This window comes from Trematomus bernacchii, unplaced genomic scaffold, assembly GCF_902827165.1.
Source record: "Trematomus bernacchii unplaced genomic scaffold, fTreBer1.1, whole genome shotgun sequence".
In the NCBI taxonomy this organism is placed as follows: Eukaryota; Metazoa; Chordata; class Actinopteri; order Perciformes; family Nototheniidae; genus Trematomus; species Trematomus bernacchii.
Genome location: NW_022987828.1, coordinates 13,128,320 through 13,154,578, shown reverse-complemented (window position 1 = coordinate 13,154,578; position 26,259 = coordinate 13,128,320). Strand labels below are relative to the sequence as shown.

The following is a 26,259-nucleotide window of genomic DNA, read 5'->3' as shown; positions in this document are numbered from 1 at the left end:
TGGGAATAAAGGCAACTCTGTATGAGGTATGCTGGCGAGACAAGAAAAAACTGTCCCTTTCCATTAAGACTTTTCCCTTCTGTAAGATATAGGTCAGACTTAAAACAAATTCAGATTTATTTATGTTTATTTTCAGGTTATCTCCTCATTTGATAGGTCACTGATATATGTACTGTTGTTCTGGGTAGAGCTGTAGATAGAAATGTGTTAATTAGACATCATCTTACCAACCACCATTATTTCTACCTGCCAGCTTTGAGCTCCACTGGGAACGGTTGATTTGCAGGAAGTCCAACCCACTTATGATGCTTCTGATGAGACCTGACATCCAAGTTGTCTGCAAAACAATAATTGGTTAGAAGCTGCTCTTATAAGATTGTAATGGTAAATACTGGATTTTTCTTTCTTGTAAGCATTTGCATGAGTCCTGTACAAAGAGGCTACTTTCATTTTCCGGAAATAGGTCAAAACAAGCCAACTTGATAATACAAATATGCCAACTTTGTTTTTGAACAACTTGGAGCTTAGTTCAGCGCTTTATTATAACACACCATTTGGGTTTAATAATTGGAACCGTCTTGTCACAAGAAGCCTCAAACCGGAAATATAAATTATCAAATTACGTGACCAGGTTTTCAAGTTACTCCCTTAAAACTTTGCACACAATTGGGACCAGGGCTAGCCTATTTGGAAAGATTCGACGATATACTTACCCTCTAAATTCAAGGAGGAAAACATAAATTAGTGTCACCCATTTAAATCTTTTTTCCATTGGAGTACTGATTGTTGGAATTGGATGTCCGTAAGAGGCCGGCTAGTTAAAGTGTCCGACTGATGCCAAACTGGAGTTTTGTACCACTCTACAGACTGCAAAGTGCCTGTGTGAGTGTGTGTGTGTGTGTGTGTGTGTGTGTGTGTGTGTGGGGTGGGCGACATTTCAGCACCATGCATCTCATGCCAGCTGGCTCCATCCATTGAGTTAAGAGAGGAATAACTACAGGAATCTGGGACATGGTTAAGCCAGTGTGTTTTCTGATAGTAATGCCATTGGCTGTGATAAAGTTTGGACAATAATTAAGGAATTGATTAACTCAACCATAGAGAGGGAAAAAGGAGACAGAAAATACAAATTTTCCATGTTTTTACTCAAATGGCCATTTAAACAAGCCAACGACAAAAATACAGACGTGTGAAATGAGTCGTTATCTTATTGGTGTTTACCATGAGAAGCAAGTATTGATGGGTTATGGTGTTGGCTGAAAAAATCCATATCGTGCATCCTTACCTTATCATATCTTTAATGCCTATCAACCAAAATATTTGCCATTAATCAGGGATTGGGCAAATATCAGCTGCTATATCGGTCATGCCGATTGTCAGTCAGCTTCTAGTCTTTATTTATTGTGTATGCCTGGTCTCGTGGTAAAGTTCCTGTTGTGCTTTGTTTGCATGCACATATGGACTTGTTCAACAGTCTCATGTCTGTTGGGCTTTGTCCCATCTCACACGCCATGAAGACCTTCCCCATAGACAGTTGTTTTCTCCGGCTTGCACTTTGCTGGATCAGTATATTTTAGATGCATGATAGTGTGTGTGTGGCCCTCTTCATTTAGAGCAGTGGTTCCCAAACTTTGTGTGCCCAAGGCACACCAAAGGACAAGTAAAAATCTCAAGGCACACCTATTGTGCAAAATAGCCCTTATAACACGTGTTATCACTCATATCATGTAAAATATCTGTAAATGTGCATAATTATTTACTAATGCCAAATAAAATGTGACAAAGACAACTATATTACTCATGAAATATTTATTAACGAAATATTTCAGAAATGAATTTGAAACTTTATCAAATTAGGCTTCATCAAAGCAGCAACACACTCATTTAAACCAGACAGGTCACAAAATTGTGGAGGATCAGGCTTTGGTGGTCGGCTCCCATCTCGGCGCACAGCTGGGAGAAGAGGCGAGATTTCAGGGGCCTTGATTTGATGTAATTCACCATCTGCACAGCCTGATTCAGCACCTCAGTCAACTCCGGGGGCATGGTTTTGGCAACTAATGCCTCTCGATGCAAAATGCAGTGGTTTGTCACGATCAGAGATGGGGTCGTTACTAAAAAAAAAGTAATATATTACATATTACATATTACTTTTTAAAAAAAGTAATATATTTCGTTACTCTCTACATAAAGTAACTCGTTACTTTACTCGTTACTTTACTCGTTACTTTACTCGTTACTTTACTCGCAGGGCCGGCCCGCCCCTCCCTACAGGCAGATCACGCAGACTGCTAAAGTTTCAAATGTTCTCTTTAGTTCAGTTTCCATTGTCGCATAAGACTGATCCAGATAGCTCTGACCATGGCTGTCCTCTGTCTCCTGCTATCTGTATTTTGCGCAGTATATCTCTGAACGATGCGATGGTGATTCCACTGTGCAAATGGGCAACATTACCTCTACTATGAAGGATGCTACAAGCCTGTCCATCTCTGCTTTGGTTACCGGTCCTCCAAATTCTAATTTTTGCTGCTTCGGTCGGCGGCGGCGCACTCACAACATCCTCACTCTGGGTTCGGGGGTCCTTAGCTATTAGCTTCACCTTAGCATGTGTTCTTTGCAGGTGTTTGTTGAGGTTTGACGTGGTGTTTGCAGCAGTGTATAACAGCTTCTGGCCTGGACACAGTTTGCACCTCACCGTCACATTCCTGTCTATTCCCTCGGACGATCTCAAAATAATGGGCAGACCTCCACCCCTCGAAAGTTATCGCTGACTCAGCCATGTTTATGCAGCACTGCACGTGGAGATGTGGACGCGCAAGTCGCGCAGATTACGTACATATAAACCTGCAGCGGAAACCCCTCTTGTCTGTCAGTGTGATTATGACTGATTTTATAAAAGTAACGAAGTAACGCGTGTCGGGGCAATGTTAGTAACTGTAGTGTGATTACTGAATTATAAAAGTAAATTATTAGTTACCCTGAATATTTCTTCTCCCGTAGTATGGCTTTCCATTTCTTTGCAGAAGAAAAACGTCTCTTTGGTAGAGTCAGCATCAACATATCTGACGTTTGCCAGAAGTTGGGCAGCCCCACTTATGTCAGTAGATTCGTCTATTTGTAGGGAAAATCTGCCGCTCGCCTGCAGTGCCATAAGACAGGTAACTTTCATGATACTGTCTGCTGACAGTTTTTTTCCTCTTTTCTTTCGGTGGTGGGTTGTCGGCAGTCTCTGCACTGGTGGTTGGTGGTTTGCTCCGCACAAGAAAGCGCTCCATTTTCCCTCTTGCGTGTTTCTCTGTTTTAATGTTGTCCTTCAGCCTTCGATGTGTCACGGTCTTATAATTCCCACCTGCAACTGCGTTAACAGCGAAATATGGGGTTCTGTGAGGATTTTTTTTTAAAGAATTGTTTTTAGGTATAGAGTTTGCCTCTGTATTATGAAATGAGTGCATACAAAGTACTGATATAGTCAATTAAAAAATAATTATTTTTGTGTAGTTGTATATTGCAATAATAACGTATGGTTGTCACAAAATCCCACGGCACACCCGGACTTGCCTCACGGCGCGGCACACCGCTTGGGAACCACTGATTTAGAGTACTGTTTGTCCTTACTGAGACCAAACTAATGTCATCCAGATGAATCATTGGCCTCTTTTTCTGTATCCAAAATATCCATTGCTTCATAATCAAACAAAACATTCTCTTGCACAATTGTACCTGTTGTATTTGTTTTATGTCCTATATATTCATGTTGCACTGTTGGAGGAGCCTGTGACTTAAGTTGTTCATTGCCATAGGACAATAAAGCCTTGAATCTTGAAGGAAATGTGTGAGTATACAACACAGGATTGGGCAACAAAATGCAGTTATATTGCCATTCGATACTAAAAGAACTAAGGAGGATACATTCAGGAGTCTCACAGAAGTTGTCTTGTGAGTTTCACAGCTGTTATGTAACTCTCCCAAAAAGTAGAGAAATGTCTTCTTCAGAATTTTGTGGCTGGCTTGGGCATTCAACCACTCGTTGTCCTTGGATGATTCATCTCAGACGCTAACACAGAAATGGGATGTTGAGCTGGATCTCAAATGTGTCATCAAATGTCAAGTTTGCCTAAGGCAAGAAGCAGCTTCATAGCCTGGAGGTACGACAGCTGATCCTTCTGTATCTCTCACCAGACAGCAGCAGGGTGAACAGGCTGGTATTTTCTTTAAATATCCTGACGCCTCTTTGCAGGCACCTCTTCTGCCCTATATCACTGAGGATCGGTAGGGAAGTAACCAGTGATGCTCTGGGCATTTCTGAACACTCGCTGCAGAGCTCTCCTGTCCTGGGTCGTACACATCTATTTTGAAATCAAGTGTTACTTACCAACATGCACTGTGTCTATGATTAAGGTCTTTGAAACGGATGAATGCATAAAACATATACAAAGATGATTTGGGAATCATGAAGTGGGAAACTTGCATTGTTTACTTGGGATGTAACTCACAGGTTGTATCACTATATGGACAATACAATAGTTGTCAATGCCCCAAAGTGTGCCAAAATAACATTTCGATTTTTTACACCACTATTTATATCCCATCCTATTTATTTGTGAGCTGTCTTCTTATTTTGCGTTTCTTGGAGCATTACTGCCCCCCTTGGAGAAGTGGAATAGTGAGAAATTATTGGAAGTTTCACCTCACCTGTGCGCGTCGGGGGAAAGAATTGACCTAAGTTACTATAAAAGTCAATGTATTACATTTATATAAACTTGGCCTTGTGTTGTTTAGCTTGATTTGATGCCAAATTACTCTGTGTGAAAACTAATTCTGTTTGGAGAAGTTGTCACACAGCTATTTCCGCACATGTCATCCCTCAGGATCACAGGGGAAGACGCTAGAGAAGGGAGAGATGGTGGCGGATTAGTAAAGGGTGGAGATGAGAGTAGGGCTGCGGTGTATGACCAAAATCTTCTATGGACATATAGGGTATTCAATTTCACAAAAAACATCAATATCACGATCTAGCATGTATTCTGGTATATCAATCAATAGACTATATGAAACAACAACATTGTTAAACCATCTTTGGTATATTTCGGTGTGAATTAAATACTACCGCGTATTTTTACTTTTAATTAGAAGCTTTAGTGCAGAATTAACAGTTTGAGGTGACATTGTAGGTAACCAAAAATATTTTAAACCATATATACACTTGCAAACAAATACAGAGCAATCAGATGTATTGATTTAGTTTCAAATTGGACCTTTTCGCATTATTTGCAACCATTTTTATGCAGGCATAGCCCGTCCCAAAAGAGAGTCGAATTTATGGAAAGAGAAGTAATAGGAGGTAGTAGGACACCAAAATGCCAGTTGCACATTCAAGCCAGGTTAGCAACAGATGGGAAAATATCAGTGGCGAACCGTCAGGGCCTTCAAGGTATTCAGAGAATACCCTGGAACACTCAGATAAAACAAACAAAAAATCGATTTAATTGTATAAATAAAATGTATATAAAATGAATAAATGCACTACGCATTTCAGTGGTTTTGTGTTAGAAAAGAAAGCAACCAATCAGATCTTGTTCTGGGTCTCTGGGTAGAATACCCTTCAACCAAGGTATTCTATATCCTTGATAGAATACCCTGGCCGTTGCACTGAATGAGAGCGTACGTTTGGACTGACAGTTTGATCAACCAATCATATATTGATTTGTAGCCAATGGGCGTATTCTTTCAGAGTTTCCCTCGGTTCCAGGTACTCTAGATTAGTCCCGGTAGTTCACTGGCTCGAGACAGAGGATCTAGATGAATGCGACGAAGCAATTCATACCGTTTTATTGTTTTTAACGTTGAAAGGGCAAGTGCAACAGGTCAAGATGAAGTTGTTGCGGAATTGTTGTGAGTACCCTTTTCAAGACGGCAATTCAGTGAAAGGTCCAGTTGTGATAGACACGGTTCGCCACTGGAAAATGTTAATAATAGAAGTGCAGGAGGAGAACAGCGGATGAAATGAGGTGAGAAATGAGTAATCAGTAGGAAACAATGGGGCAAAATGGAGGAGAACATTGGTGTTTTATGGGAAATCAGAAGTGTGGAAGAGATGGGAATGTAAAGGCTAGAGACATTACAGTCTTCTCTGAGTACTTTAAACTCAACTTGTATACTTGCAACTGACAGAAATCTAGGAGTTGACATCATAACGTCAAAATACTCAACGCATGCCAAGAATGTAAAAGTGTGTAGGAAGGATCAAGGAGAAAAGGGAGTTTGAAGTGAAGGGAAGAAGGAGGGATGGACACTGAGATGCGAATAGGGGCATGTCCAACGAGCTGAAGACAGCGGGGTGTCAACCTACAAAACCTCTGCATGGTATAAAGTGAAGCCTGCACAGCTTGCTCAGACTTTGCTTTAGTTGAGCATCTGACCAGAGGAGTCTCTTTCTTCCTAATTGAAGTAAGTGGTTTTCTTTTAAGGTTAGAAATGGTCATGTGTTTGCATTTATTTTGTACTGTGTAGCACATTTATGAGGAATGTTTTGTGAGTTAAAGCACGTGTTGTTTCCGACTCATGTGAAGTTCTCTTGTGAGTTTCACAGCTGTTATGTAACTCTCCCAAGAAGTGGAGAAATGTCTTCTTCAGAATTTTGTTGCTGGCTTGGGCATTCAACCACTCGTTGTTCTTGTGGCTGATTCATCTCAGACGCTAACACAGAAATGGGATGTTGAGCTGGGTCTCAAATGTGTCATCAAATGTCAAGTTTTCTACCACTGATGCTGGCGTGCTTCCACTAGATTTGGAGCTAATTTCAAACAGAATCTTACAATTTTAACTATGTTGGTTTATTGTTTTATTTTCTGTTCAAATTACCTTTCGCAGCCCATCAATAATTGTTCTGTTGGCCCTCACATTGCCTGGCTAATTAACATATCTTAATATAGAAAGGAGAGACATATGGCTGCCGATGATAAAAATGTTGCTGTTGCTTCTCTCACATTGGAAACATGCATTTGTTATCTGTGCATTTCAGACCTGGTGCCACCCTGATCAAACCCTGAGTGAGCACGTGACTCTGTCTGCTTAACAAGAAACATGACGGCCCTCAACGCACCTCGGGACAAGTAAGAAAAACTGTTAAAATGAAATAAAACTCTCTTTCTATGTCTATCCTGCACTTATTACGGTCAATACACTATCTTCAGTTCCTGTTTAACTTACAGTATGTGCAGAATTAGATCTGGATGAAAGCCACTTGTTCTAAATTGTTTGTTGATATAAAGTTGAATGACTTAATTCATGTGAACATCCTTTTGTCTCTTTCCCAGATACAATGCAGTATGGATCATTTTCTTCATCCTGGGCCTGGGAACCCTCTTACCGTGGAATTTCTTCATGACGGCAACTATGGTAAGTTAAACAACCCTTAGGACCCATTTTAATCCTTGGATATGAAAATATTTGCAGTTTAATGCGGTTAATCCTCATAACAACACACAGATGGACGTGAGAGGGAAAGCCCTGTTGATGGCCGTGTGGTTATCCATTAGTTAATTAAGAGGTTAAAGTCCACTTAGAAGAAGGTCATCTAACTTTGAGAAAACAAAGATTGTTTGTTTACATTTCCCTCCAAAACCACCTGGTTTCACTCAGTGCGGCTGACCTGAGTCCAGCCAGGGGTACCGACTCTCTAATTCCCCGCCATTCTTTCTCAGCTTTAAGGGGTTAACTTCTTAAGATGAGGAATTTCTACTTCATTGTCCCGGGGGGGTTTATTTGCACCCACCCTCGGGGGGCTTTCTGATAAAGCTCACGTAGCTTAGTACTTGTTTGTTGGAATGCCACTTGGATAAAAAAAATATGTGCTTTAAGATATGGACCAGACATTTGGTTATAAATAACTATGTTGACAATATCTATAAGTGCAAACGCTTGATTTTATTATTATTTAAGAAAGGTTACAGCCAAACAAACCACTTTTTCTTTCTTATGTACTCAGTCACAGGTTTTTAAATTACACAAGCTATTGTGAGCTATATTACATTATAATGTATAGGATTATGTATTATACCATTTATTATATTAAAAAGGTCTCTCAGTTTTGCTGTTTTGGAAAACTATAATTGTAAGATAGCTTAATTTCCTGAGATGTTCTAGAAAATAACTATATGCTACTTCCTTCTCTGCCACTGACATAATTGTGACTCCATACTCATTGAATTATCCCTCACTGTTATATATAGCATTATGTATTATACTTTACTAAAAACTATAGCTGTAAGATGTCTTAGTTTCCAGAAAATAACTATATGCTACTTCCTTCTCTGCAAATGACATGCTTGTGATGCAAACTAGTGACTCCATACTCATTTAATCATCCCTCACTGTTGCTGCTGAGTTTCAGGAGCTCATCACCATTGTGACAAATGTGCTTCCCTCCATCCTTTCCTTCAGTACTTCACCAGCAGGCTGAAGGACGCGCCCTCTGACCTCCCCTCCACTCAGACCAATGAGACGGCAGATGGAGATACTCGCAGCGTTCTGGAGTCAAAGTTTAACAACGTGATGACGCTCTGTGCCATGGTGCCTCTGCTCATCTTCACCTGCCTCAACTCCTTCCTGCACCAGAGGTACAATCATCATCATTTATAAAACACTTTTCAAGCTTCTACCCTGCTCTGCACTGACACACTCATACAGAAAACAACTCTACACTCCAGTGATTTATGTAATTTGGCAGCCTTGTGTCTAGCATTCTCACTTCCCCACCCATAGGAAGCAACAAGTTAAACCCAAGAGAAAAACATTAGATTTCGTAACACAACATTCAAATTCTTGACCTTGGCTTACCCTCTCTTTCTGCCTACCTCGCCACTATAAGTAACATGATCCTGTTGTGTGGGTCTTTGTATGCCATGTTTACTTTAATTAGAGTGGGATCGAGGGAGATCTGGGGTGGACCCCGACCACGGCTGATTCTGCCCGGGCAAAAACACACCCAGGAATGCTATTTATGTTCTCTACTTTCCCTCCATCATCTGCTTGACCTCACTACCTCAGTTTATTATATATTATATAGATTTAGTTGACCCTTTTTGTCTGCTTTCTCCCTCTAGATTTGTTCCTTTCCCTTCTGTTGATAAACAAAGGCCTGTTCAACTCGATGCACTCTATTTTACACTCTCTTCAACCTCATGTTTGAAAGTAACTTAACTCACTTGGAAGAATCATGACCTTCTTCCCAGGAAACATTTTCTCAATTTTTCTCCATATGTTCCTCATCATTCTCACACCACCAGATTCAAAAATATATCCTGTGTTCTCCCGCTTTGTTCCAAACACTGTTCTATTATGTGATGAATACGTGGGGTTGCATATGTATTTACTTTTATTATACGATTTTGAATGAATGGCATTTATTTGTTTTATTTACTCCTACACAGAGATGGCAAAAATACACACATCCTTTACTCAAGTAGAAGTACAGATACTCGTATTTAAAAATACTCTGGTAAAAGTACTGACTAAACTTCTTTACTTAAGTAAAAGTAAAGAAGTATGGGCTTCATTTCATTTCATTTCAAACCTTTATTTATGCAGGTGAATCCCATTGAGATCATTGATCTCTTTTTCAAGGGTGACCTGCTGCAAGTAGGTTCCACATGAATACATATAAACATAACAGAAAAACAAAAAGGACATCATACAGCATATTTACAGCGACTACAGTTTACATAGCTAGTAACATTTACAGGTTCCAACAGTTTCCGATTGGATAGCATCTATCCTTGCTTTAAAAACATTTAGTGGAACCAAATTGCTCAGCTTCCATTCCTTTTGCAGACTGTTCCAAGTTAGCGGAGCTGCGCATCTAAAAGCTATCTTCCCTAAGACAGTCCTAGCAGTTGGCACATTTAATAAAACCACAGCATTCGATCTCAGGCAGTAGCCACTTACAATTCGCCGTGAGATCAGGGAGCAGATGTAGGATGGAAGTTTCCCTAACATGGCTTTGTATATAAAAAAGTACCAGTGACTGAGCCTCCGTACAGTTAGTGAAAGCAAAGCTGCCCTTGCATACAGGGTACAGTGATGGGTTAATGCTTTACAGTTTGTCACAAATCTCAGTGCACTGTGATATGCGGCATCTAACTTGATCAGGTAATGGGCAGGTGCATTCATATAGATCAGATCACCATAGTCCAGTACAGGTAAAAAGGTCACAGTGACTAGCCTTTTCCTGGCCTCGAGCGAGAAACAGGACTTGTTCCTGTAAAAGAAACCTAGCCTAACCCTCAGTTTTTTAAGCAAGTTATTGACATGTTTAAAAGTGAGACAATCATCAAGCCAGATACCAAGGTATTTGTAACAGGTAACCACTTCAAGTTTTATTCTTTGCGTAGTTACAATATCTAAAACAGGCTCTGGTGTATTTTTAGCTTTTGAAAAGAGCATTACCTTGGTTTTATCAACATAAAAAAAAAGCTTAAGAGCTGAGTCTGAATAATGTTAAAAACAGCTTGCAATTCAACAACAGCCTCCTTAATGGAGGGACCTGCACAGCACATCACGGTATCGTCCGCATAAAAATGTAAGGTTGCTCCATCGACATTTTCACCTGGAGAATAATAGCGGACCTAAAACAGAACCTTGTGGAACACCATTAGTAATGTTTAACCACACAGAAGACAGCCCATCAAAGTGAACACATTGGGACCTTTCAGAGAGGTAGTTCACAAACCACCCCACTGCATGGCTGGATATGCCAATACTGAGTAGCCTCTGCTTTAAGATGCGATGATCGACGGTATCAAACGCTTTGGAAAGGTCAATAAATAGAGCTGCACAGCTCTGCTTATTATCTAAAATACTCGCCACATCATTCACCACTTTCATTGTGGCAGTGATGGTGCTATGTTGCTTTCTGAAGCCGGACTGATGTTTAGACAGGATGTCATTTGTACATAAAAACTCCTTTACCTGCTCACTCACTAGGCGTTCAAGAACCTTAGCCAGAACTGATAATTTAGAGATGGGCCTATAATTATTTAATAAAGTGGCCTCCCCACCTTTTAGTAGAGGCAGGACATAAGCTGACTTCCACATTTTTGGAATTGTGTTTGTGCTGAGGGAGAGGTTAAAAAGAGTAGTGAGAGGTGGAGCAATAAAATCTGCAGCTATCTTTAAAAAGAAAGGTTCCACGTTGTCCGGGCCGGCCGGTTTCTTAGGATCTAACTTGGTTAAAGCTTCACGAACAACATCAATAGTAACAGGAGTAAAACTGAAAGGGTTTTCCAGACCACATTGTTCAGAGTCACGGATTGAGGTGTTCACAGAAGCAGAGTTAGTGACAGAATCAAACAGAGAGCCACAGGACACAAAATGCTCATTAAAACTATTTAACATAGAAGCCCTGTCCGATATAGAGCCAGATGCTGTGGTAATGCAAGGAGGTAGCTCATTACGGATTTCACCGGTGGATATCGATTTTATGGCTTTCCAAAATGTTCCAGGGTTATTCAGGTTGTTTGTGGTAACTGACAGATAATACTTAGACTTAGCACTTTTTATTTGTGATGTGAAGCTATTTCTTAGCTGCCTAAAGCGTAGCCATTCTACCTCTGAGCCTGATTTCCTAGCCTTTGCCCAGGCCTTGTTTCTCTCATGAAGGAGACTAGATAATTCAGCAGAAAACCAAGGATTGTCTCGTCCCTTCACTCTAAATGTACGCAGGGGTGCATGTCTATCTATAATTTCCATAAAACCAAGATAAAAATAAGACCATGCAGTTTCAACATCATCACACAGCTCAATTCTTTCCCAATCAAAACCAAACAGATCATGAACAAAACCCTGCTCCACAAAATGTTTTGTGTCTCTCTTACTGATAATGCAAGGTTTACCCTTTTGGACTTTTGTGTCCCTAATTGTGGCTACAACACAGTGATCACTCAGATCATTTGCAAATACTCCCACAGATAAGTGTTTATGGGGAACATTAGTTAAGATGAGATCAATTAAGGAGGATTTATTTGGGAACTTAATGTTAGGGCGAGTAGGACTGTCAACAATCTGAGTAACATTCAATGAGATACAAAGGTTTTTAAAATCCTCTGATACTGTAGTTAACCAGTCCCAATTACAATCACCAAGTAGCACTATTTCCTTGTAGTCAAGTTGAGATAACAGATTTGCCAACGAAGACAAGGAGTCCTTGACAGCTGAGGGGGGTCTGTAACAGCCCACCACCATGACCTGTTGACCCTTTGCTACTTCGATATTTAAGGCTAAAAATTCTAGTTGTTTACTGATAGATTTGGAAACCATCTTGGTTACACAAAACTTATTTTTCACATAAATGGCAACGCCACCACCTTTATTAGGTCGGTCGGTACGATATACACTATAACCATTTAAGGATATGTCAGAGGCCAATATAGATTTATTTAGCCACGCTTCTGATAAGACAATGACATCAGCATCAGTTGAGCTCGCCCAAATGCGGACAAAATCTAGTTTAGGTAAAAGACTGCGCACATTTAAGTGAATGAAACCCAGCCCAGACCTAGAATTAAAATCAGCAGGAGTAGCGATCTGACTACTACTACTACTGGGCGGTCCAGGGTTAGGTTGTACATTTCCTGATAGCAATAACAACAAGAAAACCAGGCATCTTTTCCTCTTAATCGACACACATACATTGTCAACTACTTTAAAATCACCAGCAAAGTCTGTGAAAGTGTGATGAGAGCTCAAGAAGCAGTCCTGAAGAACCATCATAGCAGGCAAGTGAAAAAGACAAACATATTTTGTCGAACAGATTGTCTGTGACAAGGCAACCGGTAATTGTTTGTGTAACACATCCGGACCTTTGCAGGGGATGCCCACTGCGGGTGGCAGAACAGACCTGAATCCAGTAGACTTCTCAGGATGACTAGAGATCTTCTCATAGTCCAAAACAGTTAATAGGCACAGCAGAATCACGATATGGGCCATTTTCCCAGACCAGCACACAGTATCCGCGATGTTCCTGGAGCAAAATCCTCCTTAGGACAGCAGCAAAGGACAGCAGCAAAGGACAGGCAAAAGCAGCAGCGTGGAAGCGCTCTGGTCTCTCCGTGGTATCCCCGGAGCCTTTATATTAATAGAACAATAATGTCATTGTTAGCTAATGAATGTTTCCATGCTGAACAACGGCAACATGACAACGTTTTCATTGGTCCCTCTTCTTTAGAGAAGACCAGGAAATGATGGATACACGGATCGTGTTCAAATCAATAGGCACGCAATGACTCTAAATAATAATGATCACGCCACCAAACACACATTCAAACTAAAGGAACCAGCCTGTTTGGAAAATGTAAGAAGTAGAAAGTAAAAAGTCGTCAGAAAAATAAGTAGTGGAGTAAAGTACTGATACCAGAAAAATGTATTCTCACCTCTGCTCCTACAGTGTCCACAATGGATATGGCTAATGTTGCTGACTGGTTGAAGTATTGTAGAAACAAACATTAAGTCAATTTCATTCTCTCTGTTGTGTTCGCTCTCAGGATTCCTCAGAAGCTTCGCATCATTGGCAGCCTGGCGGTCATCCTGGTGGTCTTCCTGTTGACCGCAGTGTTAGTGAAGATCGACGTGGGTCCTCTCCCCTTCTTCACCATCACTATGATCAAAATCATCTGCATCAACTGTGAGTTTCCAAATACAGAAGTAATAATCATCATTCAAAACTGTCTGCGAGGAAAGTCTCTCTTCCTTCTTTAAAAGACCGCTTAAACTGATATCAAAACAAAAGGAAACAACCTTATAACCCTCATAAAGGCAGATTTGATTGCAGCACTGACAACGCTTGTTTATTTGTATCCCATTTCCACATTGAAGTCATGCAAATAATTATTTCCATGTGTCTTTGGTCTTAAATCAACATCATCTGCATCCACTGTGTGCAGAAAATCGCTTTCATGTGGTTACACACTCACACACACAAACACACATCTTCCCTCATACCACACTGAGCTTCAGAACACATTCTGTAATCCCACTGGGTTTGTTTATTTGCAATGACTCAGTAAACAGCGGGGATAAGCTCACCCCCCTCCTCATACCCGTTGGGCCGGTCCTGACCCTCAGGTCCTCATGAGGAACAGCCCATCATGTTTTATTTAGAGGGGGGGGAAATCGTGACCTCGACGCTTTGATATCGACGTCGGCACATTCCTCTCAGCGGACACATGTTACAAGATATCTGCCGCTAATTCAACTCCACAGTCGATGTATACACGGTTAAATCCATCAGTGTGATTCAAGTTTATATGAAAAAGCCTCATTGTTTACTTCTTAGTGTAAAGTGAGAGAAGGAAAATAGTTACATAATAACAGTAATGTTAAACAATTAATTTGCTCCATGGTTTAGAAACGGGGTCAATGGTTTATATTTGATGGGCCTCTTTGTATTGCTGTGTGTCAGTGTGTTGTTTCTGTGTCACAGCGACTCTTTAAAGTATGCTAATTCTTAAACATCCTGTCTTGTTCCCAGCGTTCGGGGCGATTCTCCAGAGCAGTCTGTTTGGGCTGGCAGGGATTCTGCCCGCCTCCTACACGACGCCCATCATGAGCGGACAGGGGCTGGCCGGCACCTTCGCCGCTTTCTCCATGATCTGCGCTCTGGCATGTATGTCTCTCACAGCTCTTCTTCTACCATTTAAACATGATGCACAAGAGGGGGACAAAATGACAACTAGACAATGCAATTCCTGAAGAAACTGCGGTGTGAATGCTGAAAGGCTGACGCTAAACTCATACAATTTGGATGAATTATTGTTAATGTTTCTTGAAAGTTAGGAATGTCAGGAGTAATAGCCGTTGATTTCTGAACATTTTGATGTTTGAATGAAACTTCTGCGATGAGGAATGTGGGAGAATGATTCTCAGCATTCACACCAAATAACACCTTACAACACAACACGCCTACCATTGCTATACATAGACTTTTTAGGAGGTTTAGCACTGGTGTTGGAAGTGGAAATGTGTCAAGCACAAACTGCACAGTTACATTTCTAGAAATATGTCTTTCCAACTCTTGCACAATTTGTAACTCTTATAAACTGACATTTTAATGACAGAAAGTTAACTTTTGGTAAGAGGTCAGCCAGATGTTCAATCTCTGGACAGAATTATAAAAACAGACTAAGTTGCTCAGAAGTGTTTTGGCTCACGGGATTGTTGCTCACAGATTTGGCTTCCTCCGTGCTCTGACTCCCGACACATATATGCAGTTATCAGTTTGATAACATCCAGCTTGTTTTCAAAATCTAACAAAATAAGTACAATTTCTTTGCTTGGATTTCCAAACACAGCATGCTCCATCAAATTAGATAAATCGCTCCTTCTCAACCCATGAGACGTGCTAATGATAAATGTGTGAAGTGTTGTTCATACCTATTCCTTATAATGCAATGAGAACACTTTATCGATTTTATCAATAACGTTAAACAGCTGTATGTTGCCATTTAAAAAAACAAACATATATGCATAGACACCACACAAATACTTATTCACAAGTTCAAAGAAATGCTACAGTTTGATTACCTGATAGAGCCGTCTCTAAAGTAAACACTTTATTTATTGTTGGGACTTGAGATGGTTTAATTTCACCCTGAATGGAACTTTGAGGCCGTTGTTTGTAGTAATGATTACTAGATATTCATTGAGCTCTTGAAGCCCATGATGGTGCCCGAGTTTCTGATGGTTCAGTTTCAATTACACTACATTTTAGAGCTGTTGTTTGATTTCTTAGTTAAACTATATATAAAACCAATGAGTCATTTATAAAGAGAAATGATGAACATTTACCTTCGATAATGAAAATAACTTACCTGAGCATTTTCCTAAAGCTATAGAAAACCGTTAAGTTGTATCATCACTAATAACAGTCTTTAAAAACCCTCATGACTCTGCTCTTCTTGTCTCTGTGTGCAGCGGGATCCGCCTTGCAGGACAGCGCCTTCGGTTACTTCATCACAGCCTGCGTGGTTATTCTCCTCGCCATCCTGGCCTACATCGTTCTTCCCAGGATGGTGAGTCTCCTCTAAATCAAACTTTGTTGTTCAAATCTTTCTAGTGTCTGTTTATGGCAAGGTATTTTGTTCAATGCACTTCGATCTGTCTCTCATTAACTTTTTTGTAAACATGCGATAAGAGCTGAATGCTTTTATATAGGTTGTATATTAAGTAGGGCTGTCAGTCGATTAAAATATTTAATCGCGATTAATCGCATGATTGTCCATAGTTAATCGCGATTAATCGCAAATTAATCGCACATTTTTTATCTGTTCTAAATGTACCTTAGAGGGATATTTTTCAAGTTTTTAATACTCTTATCAACATATGAGTGGACAAATATGCTTTATATGTTTGTTTATCATCATTTGAACAATGACAAATATTCTCATGAATATTAAACACAACAACCTCTGAACATTACAAATATTCGATTCAACCTGGAACCTCTCTCTCTCGTGTGTGTGTGTGTGTGTGTGTGTGTGTGTGTGTGTGTGTGTGTGTGTGTGTGTGTGTGTGTGTGTGTGTGTGTGTGTGTGTGTGTGTGTGTGTGTGTGTGTGTGTGTGTGTGTGTGTGTGTGTGTGTGTGTGTGTGTGTGTGTGTGTGTGTGTGTGTGTGTGTGTGTGTGTGTGTGTGTGTGTGTGTGTGTGTGTGTGTGTGTGTGTGTGTGTGTGTGTGTGTGTGTGTGTGTGTGTGTGTGTGTGTGTGTGTGTGTGTGTGTGTGTGTGTGTGTGTGTGTGTGTGTGTGTGTGTGTGTGTGTGTGTGTGTGTGTGTGTGTGTGTGTGTGTGGGCTCGTTGGGATCGTTGGGATCGTTGGAGCTATGTGCAGCTCAAGGCATATATGCCTGTGTGTATGAGCTGTGTTGCGGCACTATCCGTGCTAAGTGTGCTGTCTGGCTACCTGCATAAAGTCAAGTGCTCGGCGCAGTTGTCGGCGAAATGTCGCTCCTCTGTTTTCATTGAAACAGCTCCTTATATCCGTTAGCTCAGCTAGCTAGCACCAGATGCTAACAACAACACGTAAGGTGTGCTTCGCTCGCGCCACACATACACACACCCTCCCGGTCCTCCCGATGGCCAGTCCGGGCCTGCCGGTGAGCGTGGAAGTGTGGTCTGCCACAAGCGGGCAGCAGGAGCGGGGCTGTCAGCATCAGCTTGTAGATGGTATTTTAAACTCGATGCGCTCTGAAACTACGGCGGCCGAGGACAAAAAATACACATGCGTTAATCGCGTTAAAATAATTAGTGGCGTTAATTTTTTTTTGCGTTAACGCGTTATTAACGCGTTAACTTGACAGCCCTAATATTAAGGCTAGTCTTCCTTTGTTGGTATCAGTCCAAACCCTGCTCTTTGTGAGGTGATGAATCTGTCAGAGAAAATGTACCACATCTCAGAGAGTGTGATCTCTCATCTTAGCTCTACTGGCTCCACTCATTATGTTGTTGTTGTTTTTTGACAGGAGTTTTTCCAGTACTTCATGGAGAGTAATGGATCCAGACCCGCTACTGATGAGGAGAACAAGATGGACTTACTCAAAAAAGGTACTGACACTTATGGCTGCAACCATTTTCATTTAAATTAATGTTTTCTGCTAGTTGGATAACAACACAGGCAATATGATTAATCATTGGTTTATGGTGATTGTTCATCCCAGTTTCTCTATGTCCCAGACAGTGGATGTCTTAAAATGCCTTGTTTTCTCAGGCCAAATCGCAAACCGAAAGATAACAGTAGATGTTTTAAGTTTGGTTTTAGTAATCTGTTTTTGTTATGTTTCAATATACTCAGACTTGTACCTTTTTGACTTTTTGTCAAAGAATCACACATGTTGTAACACAGTTGCTTAACTGTTGTATGGGTGATTCAACCATGAGAGTTTAATGTTAATCAGGACCTAAAAAGTGTGCATATACTAAGGCTCAGTCCTTGCAGCAGTGCAAAACTAATAAAAACAAGAAAAGTTATCATGTGGGTTACTTCCCGGGAGAAAAACCCACAGACATGCCGTTTGGATTATTTCTGGTCTCTGTGTCACCTTAGCCTCTCCCTCACACCCACAGTATGCTCTGTTTACTACACACTGACCATGGGAGCCAAAACCTCTGAATGTGTTTGTTCTTTGTTTGTGTATTGGCGAAACCTGAACCGGTGTGAGTGTGAAACAGTAATTGGAACCCTGTGTTGCATTACAATTGAAATCTGATCCCAACACACACTAAAATGTCGATTGATGTTTTTATCTCCAACGAAATGACAGAGATGTTTGTTTGTTTGTCAGATAGTACAGAAGAGAAGCGGCCGGTGGTGAGTCTGACGGAGGAAGAGGCCAAACCCACCGTGTCTGTGGTAAACATCTTCAAACAGGTGAAAGGACTTTCTATTGTAACACTAACACAAATAAATGGATGCCAATCTTCTATTAAAACCGTCTTGATTGACCAACTTTTGCTGCCATTCAGCATCCCATAACAGCTTAGACATAACCCGCTTCGTACTGAATCAGTTCATTAATATACAGTAATATCACACAACACGTCTGTCTCAGTGGAAAACAAAAAGACAATCTAATATAATTCCATAACATTTGTTGCTGTTCTTTCAGATCTGGGTGATGGCTCTGTCCGTGTGCTTCATCTTCACCGTCACCATTGGAACATTCCCAGCAGTCACAGTGGAGGTCAAGACGACGGTGGAAAATGGAGGAGCCTGGGGTGAGTCTCCATCTCTAACATCTGTACAAAGCTGCAGGAGCTACTGAGCCACTCACTCTGATAATCTGACATTTGAGAGGGATGGCATTTATCTGCATAACGTTATCAGCCAACATTTCCTTACAAGAAAATCTGAAGACAGTAAGGGTGTGTTTATGAGGCAATAATGTCTTATCTTTTCTGAGGATGTTGTGAGAAAATTGGAGGTAACTCCACATTAGTATGGACTGACCTGGATCTTTTGCTGCTCATTTGTCTCCCCTAAATTAGACTTTTACTGTCATTGCAGATCCATGTAGTTTAAATTGTAATTGTAGTAGACAGGACAAAGAGTTCATTAATATGAGAGCAGCCTTTAGGAACTCTGGAATCACTTTAGTATATTCTTTAGTTAGCAATGTAGCCCTCAAACAGTTTCAGCTTTGAGCACTGTAAGTTTTTGTCTGCTTCGATTCACACGCCCCGGAGTCGAAGCAGAACAAAGTTTAAAAGTATTTTGAGATGTTTCTAAGGCTGTTACGATACTTTCTGTGGTGCTGTGACTGCTGGGAAGCAATGCTGACTGACCCCATTAAGGTTTTTTAACTCCAGCTTTTAATCCCACTGAGGTTTTTGTCTCAAGCAAATACATCTGCAGGGTTGTTGTTGACAACAGCTGGTTTGTTTTTGTCCCTTTTCAGAAACTTACTTCATCCCCGTGTCGTGTTTCCTCCTTTTCAACCTGATGGACTGGGCCGGCAGGAGTCTAACGGCCGTCTGTATGTGGGTCAGTAACAACTCTGCAACACAAATACTCAATCTACCAACAATCACTGACTGTAACCTTCTCTGGAGCTTTGGACTTCGTCCTTGGGATCTATCAGTTCTCAAGTTCGGACGTAACTCATTTGTGCAAGTTTAGGGGATATATTCAGACAGAACATTGATATAGCAATTTGTCACAGATTAGCTTAGTCTCAGTCTCACAAGGTCTTAAAGTTACCTTATCTATGCTGCTACTTACAACTGTAAAAATACCAGCAGAAAAAAATCCCAAACTACCCCTTTGTAGATATACAGGTAGTAAAAGCATAGACTCTGCCTCCTCACCAAGTCCGGCCAACAAATCCATTGAGAAACAGCACTCTATTTATTAAACACATTTGCTTTAGAGTCCTTTTTGAATGACCATATCAAAATATTTAGTGTGATGTGCTGATGTCTAGTGGGAGAGTGGTGCTCTGGAAAACAGACACTTTAGTAGAAGCCTTTGGCTGCATTTCATGTTTACTCACAAATAAATCACTGAGTCGAGACTGTAAAAACATCAGTCACTAGGAAATGAAGGAGAAGAGTTTTGTTGTGCTGAGATCAGAGGTTTATTTTGGTGAAAAGTGTTAGTGATGCTTAAAGGAAGTGGTTTTAGGATCAGAGTAGAGAGACTGGTCTTTTTGAAGGTTTTCCCCCTGTTACTTGAACAGCTGAATGAACGCTATTAGCTTTGAATAAGAAGCCTGACACACTGGGCATTGTTTCTGTTGTCATACATTTGTATTGTGATACCTATAAAAACCTTGTCTAATTTCCTGCGCTCCTGAGGAAGTAACCAGAATTGAATAAATGAATTCTGTACAGTGAGTTACTCCGTCTGACCTGCACAGGAATGCAGCTTGTCATGAGTGCAGTCAGATAACTGCAGTCAGCTGCTCTGAGACCATGTGAGTGCATTTACTATCATTACACTGATCAGGATCCCGTTGGTGCTTAGTGGCTCCAAGGCTGCAGTGGAAAAGCGAAGACAGCTTCTTCCTGTGTTGTTTTCTAACCATATTTCCTTGACCTCAACGGAAAATGTCACGAGAGATGTGGATGACTGAATTTATAAGGACTTGGGGAAAGACACCCACAGTGGGGTCTTGGGAGCACACCTGGTAGAGTGGGCGCTTCATGTATGACTGGTAATAAATTCAGCCGTGACCCTGTGCTGCATCATGCATCTCTTCCCCTCTCTCCTTCCAGTGTTACTGACTATCCTCAGCTGTCCTATCACATAGAGGCAAAAGCAAAAAGCCCCGAAAATGATCTTAACTACTTCATACCTTTTCTGCCCTTAAAGCACCCAGAGTAATCTGTCTGTGCAGACATTAGGATTGGGGGATAAGTACAATCTTTGTTCCTCTAGCTCTAACTCTTAATTACTCTTAAAGGGATGACAATTTAGTACTGTAGGTACAATACAATTCTGAAAAAAAAAAAGTGGCTTTTCTAATCGCCCTACACCAGTGTTTCTCAAACTTTTTCATACCAAGGACCACTTACAGGGATGCAAACTTGTCACCTTTCGGCGAAATTCGCCGTTTGATTCCAAAATAGGTCGTTTGTGTGATTCATGTAGATCTGCAATAAAAATATTTTTGGGGTATGGGGGGGGTCTGGGACCCGGAGTAATCTGCGGCCGCGAGCTGTTATGTGCCATCATGACACGCATGGTGTTCTTTTTTTATATATTATAATGAAGCGCGAGCACAAGTCTTCCTGCCTGTCAGCTCTGCTCATGGATGTATAATAAGGCTCTGCTGCTCCGGTATGAGGGTCTAGCTTCAGCAGCTACATTACCTACGGTGCGTTCGTTAATATTAACTGTGCGGTCCGGAGTCACTGTGGCACAGACCGCTGGTTAGAACGGGCTGTTCAGAGCAGAGCTCCCTGACCTGAGCGGCAGAGCGTGATGTGCACTGAAAAGTGTTTCTGTCGCAATATTATTTAATGAATCGTTGAGCTAGCTAACTAGCATACATTGTCACTATCTGCTAACGTTAGCTTTAGCCTTCGTTTTCAAATAGTTTCTTTCATAGGCTATAAACGGAGGTGGTATAAGTATCTTGTACTTGAGTACAAGTAGAAGTACTCAGATCTTGTTCTTGAGTAAAAGTTGAAGTACTCAGGTCTTGTACTTGAGTAAAAGTAGAAGTACTCAGATCTTGTACTTGAGTAAAAGTAGAAGTACTCAGATCTTGGTCTTGAGTAAAAGTAGAAGTACTCAGATGTTGTACTTGAGTAAAAGTAGAAGTACCAGAGTGTAGGAATACTCTGTTACAGTAAAAGTCCTGCATTCAAAATGTTCCTCAAGTAAAAGTAGAAAAGTATTATCATCAAAATATAGTTAAAGTAGCGACAGTAAAAGTAGTCATTGTGCAGATTGGTCCATTTCAGAATAATATATCTGATATGTTTTATAATGATTGATCATGAAAGTGTTCTCAAAGCTGGTAAAGGTGCAGCTAGTTTGAATGACTTTGTATACTGCAGGGTAGCTTGAGAATTTACTCCAGGTGGAACTAAAGTCTGATTTAACACTTGATTAGATTTCACATCATTCATCCACATCTGTAAAGTAACTAAAGGTATTAAATACATGTAGTGGAGGAAAAGTACACCATTTACCTCTGAACTGTAGAGGAGAAGAAGAACAAAGTAGCAAAACATTGAAATACTTAAATAAAGTACAAGTATCTCAAAATTGTACCCAAGTATAGTACTTGTTGAGTTTATGAACTTAGTTACTTTACACCACTGGCTATAAAGATAGAAAGACAGCCTTGCACAGAGGCATGAAAATACATTTTCAAAATGCTCAACAGTCCTGCCAAAATTATAAACTGACTGCTACACAATTAAAATAAATGCTTAAATATATTTCTATTAGATGTGACTCTTTGGCGTTTCTGTTATTATTAACTGCTGCTTTAGTTGTTCTGACTGCTAAAATCCTCTGTTATTCCTCATTTTAAAGCCGATATTCCGTGGGGTCGGGGGGCTCGGATCCTTGTCACCTTTTTCATACCTGATGAGTTTGCATCCCTGCACTTAACCAATAAAAAAACACTCGCGGACCACCTAACTCCACAAATATCCAAAACCAAAGGCCTGCTTACCACTCCAACAGTATATAACAAATGACAGCCTAATAATGATAGCTTAAGCTTCTCTATATCGCCTCGTTCACACATTGAATCAACAATACAAATACAACTACAGATTATATAAGCATTTCGTTCAAATGCCATTTAAAATGCTCATCGGTTTTACACCTCTTATGAAATGTAGACTACATTTATTAAGGAGTTTATGTCCGAGCCAACAGACTCTCAGATCGTTTTACTGAGAGGAATGCAAAACACACCGCATGTAGTACGACACAAACCTCGGCTGTGGTTTTCAAAACAAAATACAGTAAAACTATGGTCGCAGGCCCAAGTTTAACTCTCTGAGGTCTAAGCCATTTTTTCACTTGTTAGGCTCGCGTGGGCTTTTTTTTGGTAAAAATGCTATTAAAACATGAACCTTAGTGACCATCGGGCTGGCCTGCATGGTCTGCCTACAAAACAAGAATAACAAATCTTTTTGCAGCCCCAACAACAGCCTCTTCATGTAATGCTTCATTGGATGCACATATTAGATAATAATCTCTATCTCACTCCTAACACATCTAAATCTACTTCCAGCCTGGATAAATGTTCATAAAAGATATCCATTGTTTGTTTTATACGCTTCTTGAAATCTAAAAAAAAACAACATTGTTTTTCTAGAACAGATTACAAATGGCCTGAAAATGGTACAAACAAGTGGCAGCATGTGTGACGAAGGTGTTGCGCTGTGCTATATCATGCAATCGAAAGTTAAACTTAAGCTTGCTCCATTGCGGAGATATTCCCGCGAGAGTGCGGAAAACTTAAATAAATTAATTTATTATTTCTGAGAAACACCCTAAATGATGTTTCAGTGTTATAATGACTCAGTCTGTCCCTGTGGCTGATGTTGGTGTTTCTCTCTCTGCAGCCGGGGAAAGACAGCATGTGGCTCCCCATCCTGGTGGGTCTGAGGATCGTCTTCATCCCTCTCTTCATGCTGTGTAACGTCCAGCCTCGTAACTTCCTCCCCGTGCTGTTCGCCCACGATGCCTGGTACATCTTCTTCATGATCTTCTTCGCCTTCTCCAACGGATACTTGGCCAGCCTCTGCATGTGCTTCGGACCCAAGTAAGAACTACTCTGTGTCAAAACTCTTACATTGAGACGGGATTATATTAGTCCTGGCAGATTCTTTCTGATGATTGGACGATAAGATTGCGTCCAGTAAATCAGTAAAAGTCTTCTAACTCCTTATATATTTATATTTCCCATGATGTTGAACGATCCCTTGTCTCTAACGGTGAACCTCTCCTCCCTAATGGATCTGTCCCCCCTTTGTCTCCGTGCAGGAAGGTCCCACAGCATGAGGCGGAGACGGCGGGGGCCATCATGGCTTTCTTCCTGTCCCTGGGCTTGGCGCTGGGCGCTGGTGTCTCCTTTGCTTTCAGGGCCTTGGTCTAAGAGCTCCAGAAGACCCCTCATTAGACGTAGATTAGACGACCTCCCCCCTCAAACACTGCCTGTCTTCACCCGCCAACAGCCTCTGACTGAGAGGAGACGGCACACGTGAAGACGAGAGGCCCTCGGTCTTCTCAGATGTACAGTAGAGACTCATCCAATATAAGCTGAACATGTTACTGAATATACGTCTTCCAACTCAGCAGCACAGCGCGAAAACTCGATGCCATTTATCAAACAGGTTGTTCCCCTGAGATGAATTGAAGTTCAGAGGGCAACTTGACAAAAACCAAAAGTGTTGTAGATCAGTTGTAGCGGACTCGTCATGTAGATGTTTTTTAGTTTTCCAAGATAAGACAAATCCCAGGCAGGTAATGAAGACTTTACATGAAGCGTCCTAGAGCCTCATTCATAAAAATGTTTTATGTTCAGTCACGTACTTTAGAAATCACATGAAGTTATGATGGTGTGTAAAAAAAGTCCCAACATTTTTATAAATGAGGCTCTTAGATTCTGGTGTTCGGATAGTCTGCTTAAACCAGTACATTTTACCCTCAGTTTGTAAACTGTGATCCTGAACGCTACTTTTTTTTAAATGATTTCACTCTGTACTGTTGCAGCTTTTTAACTTTGATCAAACCAAATACATGAAGACACGGGGAACTTATGAACTTTGAAGGGAGGTTAGACCCATCAAACAGCTCATTAACGTGCCGTGTGCAAACCGCTTCGCTCAATGCTGCTTTCAGTGTCACCTTAGTCCGTAAACTTCCTATTTAAGAATAAGCACATTCTCGATGAATGTAAGCACAGAATAAATCCTGAAGACGAGGTTTTAATCCACAATCTGAGCCACTAACTGCTGAGTACTCATTGTTTTAGAGAGTGCGGACTGTCTGTTTGTAGATTTAGAAGAAGCACCAGCGTGGGTCAATTTGGTTTATCTCAAAACACACTTATCTGTCTAGATTTTCAGCCCACAGGATGATGTTCATACTGCTACTGTGGCTTCCTGTTAAACGACATTTGCCACAATGTATTTTAGAATGCAGCAAAAAGAAAAATATGCAGCCGTGAAATGTGCCATTTGTGAGTGAGATAAGGAGGATTTTTGAAATGTCATGTGTTGGCTTTCTCAAGCCTTTGACATTTGACTTTTTTTTTTATGTAAGATAAGTTTTGTATCAGTAGTAGTTTTTAGTATTCTGTTCAAACTTTACCACTCGGCTCTTTGAGTGAGTTTTGTTCTCATGAATTGGGAGGTGCCTATCATTGTTATATATTTGTGGCCTTTTTGATGCTTTTCTTTCTTTTTTTTAAGTCTGCTTTAGTTGTACACGATATTATTCATACAGTAATACCAGCTGTATACATGCTAACTGCCTGTTTGTTTAAAAGCACAACGTTGGTCTGTTCTTCCGTACTGTGTGTTGTAGTTTGTTCATGGATCAGAAAATGTTGATATTTGCAGCTTAAAAAAGTTCTGTGATAAAATAAAAACTGTATTTTTAAGAATCTGGCTCCTCCTGTTGGTCATTTACGGAAATGCACTGCTCAACATTCAGCCAATCATTAGATTAAAGGTGATCTGGTAATAAAGAAATCTGGTTGTTGCTAATATTCATGAAACAACTGGACTCAAACGTATGTAGACTTAATTGACTTGAATCTGCAGTGTAAACTGACGGCGCTCCTCTGCTGATAACCTGCATGTGACTGAGTAATGAAGTTAACTTTCCAGAGACGTCTCGGTGTTAGTCACAGAAAGATTAAAAATCTCAGTGACTTTTATGGCACAAGGGCACTGATAAAGCAACTCTTGACCCTGTTCAGATATCATATAACTGCTCTAAAATGTAAGAATTTAACATTTTGAAATGGATACATAAGAAGTGGCAAACTTTAAGATGTGTCATAGTTTTTCTTAATTGCTTAAAGGTAGGGTAGGTAAGTTTGAGAAACCAGCTCGAGTGCGCTAGAATTTGAAAATACACAACCGGAGAAAATCTGCCACTTCCTTATAGAGCCCCTCTTCCAACACACACGAACGCGCACATGACCAATGAGGGCACGAGATAAGTTTGTGCACAGATGGAAGGCTGACAGGCAGGTAGGCCATCCAGTTACTTTAGCCGGGCCGGCTAAAATGA

The 26,259-nt window shown here is 40.7% G+C and overlaps 1 protein-coding gene across 3 annotated transcripts in view; it reads left to right on the top strand.

Annotated features, from left to right (window-relative positions):
* The window catches only part of LOC117499772 (equilibrative nucleoside transporter 1-like), a 49,861-nt gene extending 24,237 nt beyond the window's left edge, over positions 1 to 25,624 (top strand). For 2 of the 3 annotated variants that reach the window (XM_034152391.1, XM_034152390.1), the window contains exons 2-13: positions 7,022 to 7,112; positions 7,317 to 7,398; positions 8,443 to 8,618; positions 13,539 to 13,678; positions 14,525 to 14,659; positions 15,967 to 16,064; positions 17,510 to 17,591; positions 18,329 to 18,414; positions 18,653 to 18,761; positions 19,442 to 19,527; positions 23,580 to 23,779; positions 24,001 to 25,624. In XM_034152391.1, the coding sequence (XP_034008282.1) occupies positions 7,084 to 7,112; positions 7,317 to 7,398; positions 8,443 to 8,618; positions 13,539 to 13,678; positions 14,525 to 14,659; positions 15,967 to 16,064; positions 17,510 to 17,591; positions 18,329 to 18,414; positions 18,653 to 18,761; positions 19,442 to 19,527; positions 23,580 to 23,779; positions 24,001 to 24,112 (1,335 nt within the window). In that variant the 5' untranslated portion in view covers positions 7,022 to 7,083 and the 3' untranslated portion in view covers positions 24,113 to 25,624. Of the gene's footprint in view, positions 1 to 6,360; positions 6,448 to 7,021; positions 7,113 to 7,316; positions 7,399 to 8,442; positions 8,619 to 13,538; positions 13,679 to 14,524; positions 14,660 to 15,966; positions 16,065 to 17,509; positions 17,592 to 18,328; positions 18,415 to 18,652; positions 18,762 to 19,441; positions 19,528 to 23,579; positions 23,780 to 24,000 lie in introns of those variants that run through there. The other variant, XM_034152389.1, reaches the window with a different exon arrangement.
* Positions 25,625 to 26,259: the final 635 nt, after the last annotated feature.